At 36.6% G+C, this 15,495-nt stretch overlaps 1 protein-coding gene across 4 annotated transcripts in view; it reads right to left on the bottom strand.

Annotated features, from left to right (window-relative positions):
* The window catches only part of GLRA2 (glycine receptor alpha 2), a 125,764-nt gene that overhangs the window by 66,657 nt on the left and 43,612 nt on the right, over window positions 1–15,495 (bottom strand). For all 4 annotated transcript variants that reach the window (XM_062603623.1, XM_062603624.1, XM_062603625.1 and 1 more), the window contains one exon: window positions 14,184–14,398. In XM_062603623.1, coding sequence (XP_062459607.1) covers window positions 14,184–14,398 — 215 coding nt within the window. The remainder of the gene's footprint in view (window positions 1–14,183; window positions 14,399–15,495) is intronic.

The following is a 15,495-nucleotide window of genomic DNA, read 5'->3' as shown; positions in this document are numbered from 1 at the left end:
GTTTATCCAGAAATGCTTGCATTGGAGAAATGACTAATAGAAACCCTTTTCTCTGATTTCCTCCTAGAATGTACAAAGTGGTGTGACAGTTTATGCTGAGAATTGATTTTTTTTAATCTACTGTGAAGTTACGTATCTACTGCTTCAATTATTTCTACTTTGTATGTATTCAATTTTCTAATTTACAGCTCCAAGAGTTAAACTGAGTACTTGTGATTCTGCAGTTCTTTGCCTGGTTCTGCAGGCTGAATTATGCCGTATGAGCAGCACCACTGGCTCTACACAGGGCCTTACAGTCACCTCCTGTAACCCGTTTCCCTTAAAGATTAACAAGTGTGTAACAGACTATAATGAAACAAGCACTTGGATACCACTTCATCCCCAATTCATTCACTCTAATCCATGTCAGCACTGCACTAAAAAAGAATGGGAAGGAAAACAATTACTTTCTTTTCCTAATACCACAGGTTTGACCCTAATCACACACAAACAGTAGATGTATGTAAGAAGATTCTCATATAGCTGCTTGTCTGAAAAAAAAAAAAACAGCAGAGCTTAATGTTTTGAATATTTCTGTATTATGCTGCACATTTTACTACTTTTCACACTGTGTGTTTGGGATTGGATTTACCTCCCACCACTTCAGACATCTGACTTTCAGACTGGTCACCTTGGCTTCCCTTGTTGGCAAGCAATTCCTCTGACCTACCTTGCAGAATCTGGCAGTGAAAGTGCTTCCTTTTCTCTGTTGACTAGAAAGGCAGTGTAAAACAATTTTCCGTCACCTCAGTTGTGACAGTTGGATCTCACTGGAGGTTTACAAGACCAGTATTTACTTTCTGATTTAAAATTGGTTGTGAAATACAGATGAGTCTATTAAAGTAGCCATCATTAGTCTAAGTGTAAAGAATTGCTCCGGCTTTTTCGAGAAAGCTTCAAAAAGGCAGATGCAACTGAAACATGATTTCTTTCCATTATATGCTATTTTACTCTTTCCTCAATCTGTTATTACAAGCCACAGCTGAAAATTAATCCTTTATTCATATTCTTCATAGACAGCTACATATGAATATTTTTAGTGCATGTATATCACTAGTTGATTTAAAGCTCTATTAAGGGGCTTGTTACTTATTTCCTCCTCTCTTTTCACCCTCTGTTAAGCATTTTTTTTCTTTTTCCTGTGCACTTTTTATCTTACATAGATGGAAAAGTAACTCTTTACATGGTTTAGTGCAAGATGTCCCTGCCCATGGCAGGGGGGTTGGAACGAGATGATCTTAAAGTCCTTTCCAACCCTAACTATTCTATGATTCTGTATGATTCTATGATGATTACAGCTCTTCAAATCCAAAAGAAAATCTACATTTTAGAACTTTTACTATTGTCTTTATTCACTTTAATTGATACTATAAATTATTGTCTCCCCAGTTTTGCTTATGAAGTGCTTTTTCTCCTCCCAGGCTAATGTTTTCACTGGAACTCTTATTGTCTCATAATTAATGAAATTCACAAACTTCTCTTTTGTGTGTTGCATCTTAATCCACATTGTTCCTATCTGGTGCTACAAAAACTTGACTTCTTACAAATTCTTACTTCACCTCACTGCTACAGCCCAAACCATCAGCTATTTTTCTGGCTGAGGACCTGAGAAGCTCTCATACAATCACACCTCTCCCAGGTGCTCTAGGCTGTATCTCTCTTTAACTGGCTAAATGGGCATAAACCACCATTTTTCACAATACAGACTGATACTCCTTGGAAATTACTACTCAATTTAATCTGACTTTTCCATTTTGATTTAAATTTAGTTTTCAGCATAATTTCTTATCCACAAATGGCAAGAAAAGTCACATAAAATGTCATAGTGCTCCTTTTTGTCCCTATTTACACTCTGATACTGCTTTAGCTATAGCTTTCTCTAAAAGTGTCCTCCATCTGAGAATTAATCACTTACAATCAGTTGGGTTTCTCCTGGTTTATGTGGCATAAGCACAGACTTTCACAAACATTTTCTTATTTATTAGCACTAAGTATGTTATAACCATACAAGAATTAAAGATTTTAAAAACTGCAATTCCACAGCCATTGAACTGTCCCAATCTGGTTTTTAAATACCTTTTATAGCATGACAAAAGTAGAAATAGGCATTATTATTGAAAGAGAGCTAAAAAGAAAATACTTAAAAAACAAGTAAAACCAGAGGAACATTAGCACCAATCAGTAGAAACAGAATGTCCTGGAAAAATGCAAAAAAATGTCAGAAGAAATTAAGAGTGGTAGAACTATAAACAATGACAAGAACAGTGTAATTAGGATTACTAGGCACTTCCAAGCTAAATGCTTGTGAAAAGAGCCCCCACTTGTGAAAAGTGCTGGAGACAAGGAAGGGGCCACATCTGTAGGCAGCATGGCTGTGCTGCGCACCATGAATGTAACTGAAAGGGACTGATAATGGACCATCAGCTATACAAAGCTGTGGGGAACTATGACTATTGAGTGTATAAACAGAACACAGGAGGAGGAAGAGATGGTAGCAGAGTTGTAGATGCTATATTAAAAAAAAAAATTATATTGGTACAGTGAGGAAGATGATACAGAATTGAAGTCTGAAGAAGATATCGTGTCAGTGAGAGATAAATGAAGCTCAATTTGTTTAGTTTACTAAAAAAGAGATCACAAGGTTACTCAATTTCATCATAGGAATTCTTGAATGAGAAAACAGTCTGGAAAGTATTTATAGACCAGACAAGAAATACATAGCAAGAAACACAGGCTGGAGGGCAAAGCCAGAGAATCCCCCGTGTGTTATAGAACAAAACTGTAATAACAATTGGATGCAAAAATAACAGTGTTATCCTGGAAGGCCACATTGTCACTTCTGGACAGAAAAGATCTATGATTTCTAGAAGTTACTAAGCCACATCAGAATAAAACCAGCGCCAATGACTGGAAGATTCATATGTTGGCTACAAACAGCATGGCTGAAGAGCACTATGAGGTAGTTTTGGTTTTATTCTCTTCCTCTCAGTGTTTCAGTCACAATCTTGTGACTGTAGTAAGGTTTTAATTATAGCAACTTTTCTCTGAACTCTTAATATTATTTAAAGTTGAAAAGTGCCTACCCGTATCTCAGTAAATGCTAGATCTGAGTGGGATGTGTTTTTTCCCTACCCTGGGGATTTTTGACATTTCAGAAATGTCTTCTAAATTAGAATAAAAAAGAAAATGTAAAAAAAAAAAAAAGTCACAAATCATAAATTAAATATTTTTAAATCATGTCAGTTGAACTATTTTCATCATTTCTATTCTCACATCAAGCTTTTCAGATATTTTTAGATTGATTAATTTTTGATTTCCAAATAACAAAGCAGTTTCAAAAACAAATTAAAAAAAATGTCTTGGAGAATTCAGACAGTGCTTGTTGGAAGTCAAGAGCAACAGTTTAGGAAATTTTTCCAATAAATGAGAACAGTATTTTAAGTATCCTTTAGATAGCTTCGAAAAAGGGTCTTTTTGGTTTGCAAAAAACAGTCCCTCAGAAAAAAAATCCTGACTGCATCTAAAATGTATATCACTACTGGAACACATATCTAATACAATGTGTACTACACAGACAAAGAGGATTTAGGAAGAGCTCTTTATTTGATTTTAGCTGAAAATAGCAGAATTTGGTTCTAGCTTAAAATTTTCATTGTCTCTTGAGGATGGTTTTCAGCCGTCTTTCTTAACAGCATCTCAAAAAAGTATGAACTACAAAAAAAAAGAAAAATCATAATGATGACAATGCAAGCATTAGCAAGGATTTATTTTAAAGGTCTTTCACAGATGGCAGAGGAGCTGGGTAAGATGTTTTTGAACTCTGCAGTGGTCAACAGCTGCTTTTGAGGATGCTTGTCCTTAACTAAGAGGGAAGTACATCTGGAGGAAGTAAGCATAATCACGGAAATCAGGAATAAAACTGGACAGATGAACTTGCCGTTAAGAGCAGTGCCCATATTCAGGTAATCCACAGTGGTTTAATTAGATATGTCTTTCAATTTGGGAAAAGCTGCTTCTGAAACCTCATTAATGCAAGAAACTTATCACCTCTTATAGTTGCTCTTACTGAGAGAGTTTTACCCTAAAACAATTCACCATGAAATCATTACCCAAGCTACAAATCTTGCCTGGAAGCATGTACAATATGCACTATTTTGACTTGCTGCAAAACATCTATCTTCTGTTCCAGTTTAAGGTAGAAAAAGAAAAGAAATCACATCTATACAACATAGGGCGGTTGTCACATAACACTTCTGGAGTGAGCAATACAGTGTTTGTCCCCATTCTAAGAAGGGATAGGAAAATTGTTAAAAAAGAAAATCAAATTCACATTTTTTATTTACCAAAAGACAACAGTACCCAGTTAAAATCAACGCTACACCATTACTAAAGAATGGCAAATGGATTAACTTCAGAGAGAATAATTGACCAATTACAAGAACAGCTGTCTTATTCTTCCCACTCACTAGATGGGACAGGTAGATAGAGAAAACAAGACAAAAATAAGGACACCACATTGCTTGCTAGAGTAGTATTTTAGCCATTCTGAAATACATAAAAGCAAAGGGGGTGTCACATCCAAATATAGATATATGCAGAACTATGTTGTTCTGCACTGTTGTCTTCATGGCATAACCCCATCATCCTTAACTTTGGGGAACCCTGATAAAAAGTAAGAGCAGTGCTAAAGCCTGAGAATCTAAATGCTTTAATTCACAGCATATCCAGTAACAGGATTTTGTTTTCATTCCTAGCAGATTCTCTTTCTGCTAGAAGGCTCAGGAGACAGCAAAATGCAGCCAACAACCTCATAAAATAGATCTTGTCAGACAACTACAGCTTCCTTAAAAAAACAAATGAGCAGTTTGGTCTTTTTTTAATGAGAAAAAGCAACAGAACACTGTCTAGCTCCAAGAGTTTTCATTATAATTCTGACATTTGGACTGTTTCACTTTTTTAACTTTTCATTTTTCCTTTGTCAGTTTGATGCAAATTTAAACTGGGTTTAAGTCAGTTGATGAGCAAACCACACTCAAGCACAAAGTGGTGAAATCCAGGAAGGTGGTACTCTCATTGCTATCTGTGACCATCTACGTGGTTCCCTGGAAAATTAAGAGATCCTTTTAAGCTGATCATGCCTTATACAGGGATGGGCATCAGCGTCCCCTGACCACAGATAAATTTTAAAAGTAGCTCTGTTCATCATATTTTAATACAAACCTATCAACAAGAGTGTGTTGATGGCTATTATGCACAAAAAAGGGAAATCGCCTTTGCAGAAAAGAAACAAAAAATGCAATAATTTATATTGATAAAATACTTTTAAACTAACATTATACATTAATACTATGAACCATTCTGTGAATACGTGTACTAAGGAACATTTGTTATGGGTTCTTCCTTTTTTCTAACTTATGTTTTCTGCTGTGATTTAGTCACTTACATTTCTCTCCTGACGTACTGAGAGCTCTGGCACAATTCTCCAGAGCCTTAACCTTTGGTAGAATAAGGAAAGACAGCACACTGTGTCTGTTTCTCACAGGCAGGGAAGCCTAGCACCAGATAGAAGCTACTGAGGATCAAAGCTCTTTGATTTCATGTTCCCTTCTCTTTGAGACAAGATATCTCAGTTAACTCCAAGCTTCTGTGAAGAAGAAATAATGAGGAGTAGAGACTACTTCATCAGGTTTTTAAACCTTACTACTAGGATCTGTGAATAATGAGGCATTCTAGAGCGCATTACTATATATTCCCATGACTTAGAACAAAATTATATTGTTTTCTTGCCAATGCCTAATTCAGAATTGTTTTTTTTCCAAGGCTGATTTTACAGCAACAAGGAATAGTGCACCTCACTACTGGCAAATTAAAGTCATAGAATCGTATTTGTCCCTGGAAGTGTTCAAAAACCATGTGGATTAGGTCTCCAGTGGTATGGTTTAGTGGTAGTCTTGACAGTCCTGGGGTAATGGTTGGATTTGATCTTAAAGGTCTTTTCCAACGTAGTTGATTGTATGATTCTATAGAATCATAGTTTGGATTGGAAGGGACTTTCAAAGGTTACCTGATCCAACCCCCCTGCAATAAGCAGGGGCGTTTTCAACTAGACCAGGTTGCCCAGAACTACTTCATAGTCATATCATAACACAAATATATATAAAAACAAGATATTGAGTCATTTGATTCTTCCTCCTGCAGAAGTTTGTTTTGATGCTTTCATGGAAAAAAGGAAATTGCCTCTCTCTGTTTTCTTTCTGAGGTAGTGGGAGACAAGAGGAATGTGTTAATAGTTCTAGGCATCAGTATCGATGGTATTTTTGCCACAGAAATGTTTCCCAAAGAAAAAAACAAAACCAAAGACCTGTCATTCAAGCAACGGAATTCAAGCAGTTGGGCTGTAACCCAAAGACAACTTTTGGGGAATAAGACATTGATGGCTCAGCTGTTTTAACAGCAATGTGCAGTGTTCACTGATGTTCAGACAGGAAGGTGGCAGCCTTAAGGTACACTTCAAATTAAAGTGTATTTTCCCAGACTCCAGGGGGTCCCATCAACATTTTTTCCGATTAACAGAGGATATTCATAAGTAATACTCCTAGATGATCTAATAGAGTCAAGGCTTGCAATTACTTGAAATGAATGAGCCACAACAGCGTGTGTTGTTCCTTCAGAGTGGGTTTGCAGTACTTATGTATGTGAAAGAGCGTCAGGGAGTGTTCCTCAGAGAGCTGCTAAAAGCTGCCAGAAGGTCCTGGAGGGTGCAACAACAGAGCCAGAGAGCCCCAGCACCATGCCAGGGTTATGAAACAGCCACCAGACTGGTGAACACAATGACTTCAACTCTTCTCTGATGCTTGAAATAAGTTCCTCTGAATGCCAGCCCTCCCAGATGACTGCATTATAAAACCTGCTGAGGAAGTGCCAGGAGTACTCAAACTACATCCCAAAGGTATTCAGACACATTTTATTGTGTATTTTTAGCTGTCACGCATGGCAGCAACCACTGTTTTTGTACTACAGTAAATACCACTGTCTTCCTATACAGAAAAGTGAACTAAAGTTTAGCTTAGTACAGCGGAAAAAGTGACTGATTTACTCAGTCGTTTATTTTTTTACTTTCATGGAGTACAACCTGCTATAGATGTATTAGTCTTTATCAGACAACATACCAGTCAGTTAGCTTTGCACAGAATGAAGGGCAGCAAGTATTTCACTAGAATCTATACATAACCACTGTAAGACCCAAAAATTCAAAACATCTATGGCCAAGTTAAACAGGTTAATGTGGCTATTTCTAGCAACAGATTTATATGCTCTCTGTAACATCTATGTCATTCTTCATCCTGCTCTTCTCACAAGAAGCATAGAACCTGCTGTATTTTGTCTTCCTACCTGCGCAGCAGACACAAACCTTAGGTTTTATAAAATTAGAAATGGTTGTGGAATGGGAGAAAAAAAAAATCTTCATATAATGGATGCATGATCACGGCATATATAACTGCGCCAAAGCTTGTCCAACATTGCTTTAATTAAGATATTGCTCCCACCGAAGTTGTAACTTCATAGGCTATCTATGTGTCAAACTAGATCCTAAAGGTGCAAGATTTGCAAGAAGGGAAGGTGTCTTTACAAGACCAGCTGATGTATGTGGTGGCAGCAGAGAAGTTTCTGGGCAACACAGACTCTTTTCATTAGGGCTAAGTACATATTTTCAAGCTGGTATTAGCATGGCCCCAGCTATTAATACTTGGAAGTGGCTAGAAAGTTCTCTGTGTTACATCACATATCATCTGATACATATAACACATCTTCCACTGCAGTTCAAACACCCTCTTGACCTCAAGCACAAGCACATTAACATCTTACCTCTAAACCATACGTGACAAAACATATGTAAAGGGGGAAGAAGTAAGAATAAAGAAATGGAATATGAAAAAGCTGTAGAGCAGAATAACAAAACTCCTTTTTGGGCTAGAATTTATGAGCAGATGTTTATAAGGAGCTTGACAGTAATTTATCTGCTAATATTTTGTAGGACAGATTATTTTACACAGAGAACTATATTTAGTCACGATCAGTTTGTGCTCAAGTAACTGCTTCAATAAGTTGCAATAAGCAAACACATGCTCACTTACTTATAAACTTTGTTTTATTTTGGAACTTTTTTGGTTGAAAAATAGGTTCAGTCTATGTGATGTCTTTTGTTATGTAATGTAGAAGAGATCTTTGTATCCAGATTCAAATACTGTATATAATATAACAATGGATATTGAAAACATTGTCTGAATATAAGATTTAGTTGTGCCTAGCTTAACCAAGTTCAAAAAAAAAAAAAAAGAAAAAGAAAAAAAAGGGCTAAAGCAGGTCTCTTGGTATCTTAATATAAGTAAAAGAAGGAATATATGTTAAAATTGTAATGGGGAGGGAAAAGAAAGTTATATAAGAATATTGGAAATGTACAAGAGAGTGCTAAAACATTTCCACGTAGGCACATGATCAAAGAGCAGATTTTCATGGTTACCTGAGAGCACAGCCTGACTTGCCAAGTGTTTGGACAGCATGCCCACTTTTATAAGGGTCAAGAAAACTGACAACCACTAGGATGGGTTTTTTTTTAATCCACTCAAGGCCCCTGAATGATTTTTTGTAAAGTGGAAATTTGTTTGCAGTTCCCTTATCAGAGTACATAAATATGTGCAAGCATATTAATTATCAAGGCAATGTTTTAGGACCATTAGGTCTCCAACAGGAATTTGTAAGCATCTAATAAAAATAGGGTTAGCTTAATTATTTCAGGCAGCATATGATGTGTTTAGATATCCACATAATCCAAGTTCCAGTTAACATATCTCGTGATCACTGAATTACTCCTATATTTTATTTTCAGATCCTGAGACTAGAGTAAAAGTAATTTGTCAAAAAATTGTTCCATTCCAAGTTACTTCAATTCCTGCTTTTTTACCACAATGCTGCACAAAAACGAATCACCTCAGGTTGTTTTTTTTTTTTTCATGAAAGAGTAAGCTATCACCTTAGGTTCTCTACTTACTATGAAAACAAATGAACGAAGAATATAATTTCTGCTAACAGCATCTATTCCTTTTTCTTACTGTTATTCTTGTTTCTTCCTTCAAAAAAAAAAAAAATTATGGCATCATTTTAACTTTAATTCAAAATATAAAATGTGATGTATTCTTGGAGCTTCTTTATTTCATAACTTTTGGCATCCAAAAAGGGAGAGGTTACTTTCTCAGACTGGTCTGCCAGAACCCAAAGAATCTTGAAGTTTCCAAATATGTTGGGGATAGTGAAAAACATATGAAAGTAGTCATTTGCTGCCAAAGGGCATAGACTTCATTGACTTTGTTTTTGCAAGTCTCTGCACCTTTTAGAATAAAATGCTTTTATTGCATTTGGTAATGCATTTGATCCAAAGCCAAATGAAGTGAATGGAAGGACTCCCAGATGTTTCAGTGAGCTTTGAATGAGACTTTTTTTCTGCAGAGATTGCTCCCTGGGGAAGAAACATGCATTCATCAAGCACTGTGCATTAAAGTAACACAATATGAATGCTATGCAACTGTGTAAAATGCAGTTGCTATCACTTACTTGACTTAAAATGTCCTCAAATGTTTTGCATTATAGCATTAGAAGGAATTCATTTTCTTGGGCTGTTGTTGCTAAGGTTTGGTTTATATAAGTGTTTTAAGAAGGAAGCAATCTGAAAAATACCCAGTTAGCAGCACAATAGAGAACTCATTATTATTTCAAATGCTTCATTTGAAAGTGCTTGAAAACTTTTGATTCTGTTGATTCAACATAAGGGAAGATGTATAAAAATAAATAGAATAACAAGAGAATGGTCATTCGATTCTCTGAAGAATTCTTTTCTAACACTTCTCAACAGTTCTGCACTATTGCACATTGATATCCTTCCCTTTATTCCCCCAGCTTATATACAGCTGGGACTGTAAAATACATGAAGGCATATTCTATGTCTCCATGTCTCTCATGATGCTCAGACATGCCTTAATCTGTATTTTGATTAATACATACTGCCATTTTTGTGCTGTGGGTCTGATACTTCCAGAAGGCGTTGGATCTAAGTGTGTACTGCATGGGTGTATGGTAGGTTACATCAGATTCCTGATTTGTGTGCCGTAGAGTTTCTCTGCATAGGTGAAGTCCCACAGACCCTAGCTGCAAGCAGGCTCCCTGGTTCATACTCGGAGCTCACACAGAAAGCTCAGGGTTTCGTGAGGTTTTCATTGCAGTGTGTGGCCACACTGATGACCCAGCTGACAACCAGGATTTCTGCTCAGCTGGCTGATCGGCAAGAGTTTCTGGTGTAGCTGGGTGCACAAACATTTATCTAGTCAAAGACCCTAAGTGGAAAATGATAATAAAACCAGAGGAATCCAGACACAGAATATCAGATGTGGGTAAGATGTACACATATGAATGTGTGGGAAGGGGAACTGATCATAGAAACCCTGCTATTTTGGATCACCATTCTTGGGCATCCCAGCAATGGATTAGCTGAACTGCAGAGAAGGTATTCAAGCCCAGCTTTCTGGATGAGTTCCTCACCACCTCCTAACACAACCAGTAAGGGTAACTCTGGTTATAGGACCCCTCACTATGCTTCTGTAACAAACACAAAATAATTTCATCACTGTAATAGATTTTAACATCCTGGTGAATACTTTTTTTGCAGATACTCCCTATACAGAAAATCATTACTTCATCTCCATGAAGGAAGCAGGATGCAGTATTTCTCAGCTTATGTTAAAACTGTAGAGGAAGAGAACCTTTCTGCTTTCTGAAACAGGCACTAGAGAACAGTATTAGCTTTTCTGGGATATAACCTCTCTCATGGTTTATTCTTACCTTTTATAACAAAGAAATCAACTTTGTGGAAGAATAAGGAAAAAAAAAGTATGTTTTTTTATCACTGTGTTGCTTACATTGGAATGTAACCCTCTATTCTTACCCAGAATTTTAAAACACTCCAAAGATAATAATTCTACAGAAATACTACAGAATTTACCAAAGAAATATAATTGCACTTCATTTAGAAGAGGCTTTCTAGGTGTTTCCCTTATGTGCAGCAAACATGAACCTCAGTTGGAATTAATTGCATTCTTTCCTTTTCTTTAATTTTTTTCTTTTTAGTAGTCTCAATCTTCTGCTTAATTTTTGACACCAGAGTGCTTAATGTCATTATGAAATCTGTGTATGACAATGAATATTGGTTATTAATACAGAAAAGAGCAGTTCTAAGTAAACAGAACTCTGTCATGTAATCCTGTACCAGGGTTGAGAACAATATGTATGTAATTACTCCTGAACAGTAACACTTTAATCATTTATATAGTAACTTGGAAACAGACAGAATATCTGACTGGTAATCTTATCACAGTTCTTCTGTGTCTTTTTTAGGTTCCTTTTAAAGTGGTGAGTTTTAATGATTAATGATTTGATTTTATTTTTTTTTTTTTTTGCTTGTGTGTGCGTGGTAAAGAGCTGCTAAAATAGAGAAGAATGAGAAGAAGCTCTTAGCATGTGGCAGTAGGAAACTGAAGGTAAAGTTAAGTTGTATAGATGTGTGTTGTTAAGAACAGGACAAAAAGAAGGATGGGGGAAAATAGAACTTTTATATTCAAATGTAGGTTGCTTTATTGCTTTCACAAAGCAAGGTTGCATCTCTTTCAGTAGTCTTGCAAAAATAAACCTGTCATGTCTTATTCTGTTAGAATTCATGCTTGGAGCAATTTTTAAATGGATGTTTTATCGACAGCCTAACTTCCAGTGTCATAGCAGTATGTAGAAGGACTTAAAAAAAAACATTACTTTTAAAGACCCATTTGGGGACTTAACAGTGATTTGATTCAGTTTTTATTTTTATCTCTAAATGCATTTCAGCTGGACAGATTTTATTAAGAAATACAATTTTGGTAGTAAGTTACAGAAGAGGTTTTAAAATAGCTATGTGCCTGCAACAACAAAAACTTTCTGCTTTGTGTAAGGAATCAGATACTGATGATGGGATGTGTTTGCACACAAAGCCCGTTTTGAAGCACTTTTATTTTGGTCGGTCCCATGTTTCTTTGGGCACCTGTGTCATCCAAGGCAGGAGTCAGAACCTTCAAAAGTCCCCATGCATGTTAGTTCACTTATATAGAGAATAAAACTAAAGTACAGCTGAGCTGAGTTACACAATGAAATTGCAACAATCGGGTGTAGCCTGACAGAAATAAGGTGTTGGGCTACCTGGTGAGGTACTTTCCCTTAGTGCTTATCTTCTGGCAAAAGAACACAATAAGAAAGGAGAAGATGGAGTAGGGTCAGAGCATCACTGTTCTCTGATAGCTGCTGTGAAAATGTATTTATTCCTGAGGCTGGAGGAGAAACTCTCCACTATTCAAATAGACACAATCAACAAATTCTGGATATGACCACTTCTTCTACTTAGCAAAAGCCCAGAAAATTATCCAGCAAATACTTTTCTGCTCAAACAAGGCAGAATACAAAAGCGAAAAACATTTCAGCTGGATCAAAGGCATATGACAAAAAGTATTTCTAAAGCATCAGCATTTTGGGCATGCTAACACTGCAGAGCTTCTTGGCAGGTTATGTTTGCCCAGTTGGAAATGTGGATGGAAATCTCCACTAACGTGATTGTACCATCTCTAATTCCAGTTAATTTGGAAGAAACTTGAAATATAACACATGGATTCATGCAGTACCACCTAGACACAGTGTTCATTGACTTTAAATTTTCTATGTACAGAGTCTGTATGCTCCTTGCCAACATTATCTCTTTGTTGACTTTCTTTTCAGAGTGTTCACTTCACAGTATTGACTGAATTGTCTGAAAAAAATGTTTAAGAAATTATCCATTTGAAATGGATATGAAGTTAATATACAAAAGACTTTCAGTTTGCATGGAAAATTATACATATCTCCAAGTGAACAAGTGAAGCTGAATCAGCTGTTTTAGTCACCAGATTTTTAAGTGATATCTTCTCATTACCAACAAAAGAGTAACGCAATCTGTGCAGTTTTTGAAGTTGCCCTATATATATATCTATATATATATACACACTCCACTTGAAAAAATCACAGTATTTGGAATGTGACTAAATGTGATTCTGAGGGTAAAGTAGCACAAAATACAACATGCTTTTTGGAATGGATCATGTTCTATACAAACACTCAAAAATCTGTGCTTTTCATTGCTGCTGTGATCCCAATCCATGTGATGCTGGACTTCTGTAAAGAGAGACTATATCTCATGACTCCTTAGACTATTGTAACCTGACCTACCTTTGAGCTCTGTCCCTGAAAACTGTAAAACCTAGACATGCACATGAAATTCTGCTGGGACTACTATCAGCAGAAGCATTCAGGCTGTGCCTATGCTGAAAAGAGCTGTCAGCGTGACTAAACACAGAATCCAGTTTGTAATCTGTAAAACCATCTACAGCATCTGGCCTGGATTAAAAAAAATAACACAAAATTTTAGTGAGTGTATTTTTGTGCATAGAAAAGATAAAGGTCTGCAGACAACACTTGAATGAGAACGTGGACAAATTCTGACATGAAGCAAAGACATCAGCAGTTCCTCACTGAAAAGATTCTCCAGAGAAACCTTCTAGGTGTATACATGTGTTATATACGTATATGTGTGTGTGTTTTATATATACCTGTTTTTATGTATATTTATATATACATTGAACCAAGTGCCATATCTAGAAACACCAAATTATCATGAAGTCTAACGTTCTAGAAAAGACCAGAGTTTATAAAGTAGCCAGTCAGACAGAACGAAAGCACTTTCAGAAATCCAGTTAGGTACCTAAATACTTCAGAAAATCTGGCTTTGACATACTGAAAACTAAGTCTCAGAATTAGCAGAAACTCTAAAAATCCATACAGTCGAATCCTCTAGCCATCCCACAAACCAGCAGAAACCTGCCTGAATCCAAATGCAAGAGGACTACAAGTTTAACATCACATTGTTACCACTTTCTCATGTATCCTTATCAGATGCAAATTTACACAGATCTTTGAGAAACTTTAAGAATTGTACAAATACTTCTTGCTAGTAACAAATTGGTGGTGTGAAATTATTTCCTTACTTTTGGGAGGGAAGCTCTTGATCCTGAGCTTTGCGTGGTCATTGTCAAAACTGTAGTGATACCCAGTGCGACTCTAGCTGGAGCAGCATCCATGTTGATCCAGAAAGAAACCCAGGACAAAATGACAATCAGCAGGCTAGGAATGTACATCTGGATTAAATAGTATCCCATCTGACGCTCCAAATGAAACTTGACTTCAATGCATGTAAACTTTCCTAGAACATGAAATTACTTTCATAAATGCTTTTTGCACATTTTTATCTCATTTTACAAACATAAGTCAGGTGCATGGCCTGTTTCCTAATCTAAGAGTATAACCAGGTCCTGATACACAATTGCAAGTCAGCCATTTGTTTCACACTAGCCTGGGGGACACATGGGACCTTTGAAGTAAGCTGTACCCAGTTCTTCACATTAACTGAGAAAACGAATATTAGCACAGCAGTTTCACCTCCAGAATATATATGTTCCAGAAAATGTAATTTTTTTTGTTTTTTTTCTCAGATTTCAGTGAGATTCTATTTTAGTCAAATATGTTTAGTCCTAAAAGGAGACGGCATTTTCCTATTTTAATGACATGAGATTAAGAAAATGTATTTAAAAAAAAAAAAACAAATTAAAAACTGGTAGTCTTACAGCCCTATGATATATCACACACCTTCTCATTCTGGTCATGTCATTTGCCTGTATCTGTGGATAACATTTTGCAGCAGAATCAACTCAAGACCTACTTTGAATTTTGTCAATAGTCTAATTCCAGGAACCCACAACAATCTCTTTGTGGGAGGGGAGTGATTCTTCAAACAGATAGCAGAGGATGGAAGTTTAGGATTGCCTGACAGCAGAGCTAGTTGTTCAGTGGGGGATGCATAGCCCTGAGCTGCAACATCTACTGATGCAGTCACCATGACTTTTCTACAAATTACTGTGGGTTAGGTACTGTGAAGGCTGTCATTTGAGGCAGACTACACCAAGTATGATAAATACTGTCACTCCTGAAGTTTCATGCTTATGGTTTCAGAGGACCTCTCTTGTGCTGGCTGGTCAAATGCATGAAGATGCCTTGTTTCTCATTCATCCTTTCTGGAGAAATGAGCTATTTTTTCCTCCTTTTGTGATGTACACATATTTTTCTGCTAGTCTAGAAAGCTGAATGGCAGGGTGTGAGAGTTGGCACAAAGGACAATGCAGAGGCTGCTTGACAAAGCAAGCAGGGGAGAAGAACTGAATAGTACCTTCTGGCAGGACAGAAGCTCTGAAATGAGTGGCTGGACCTGTGACCTTAAAGGCAGACTCTGAGACATGGATAATA

This window comes from Pezoporus occidentalis, unplaced genomic scaffold (assembly GCF_034315485.1).
Source record: "Pezoporus occidentalis ecotype Australia unplaced genomic scaffold, CSIRO_AGI_Poc_V1 ctg81, whole genome shotgun sequence".
NCBI lineage: Eukaryota > Metazoa > Chordata > Aves > Psittaciformes > Psittacidae > Pezoporus > Pezoporus occidentalis.
Note: the sequence above shows the minus strand (reverse complement) of the source record. Positions and strands in the feature narration are given on the sequence as shown.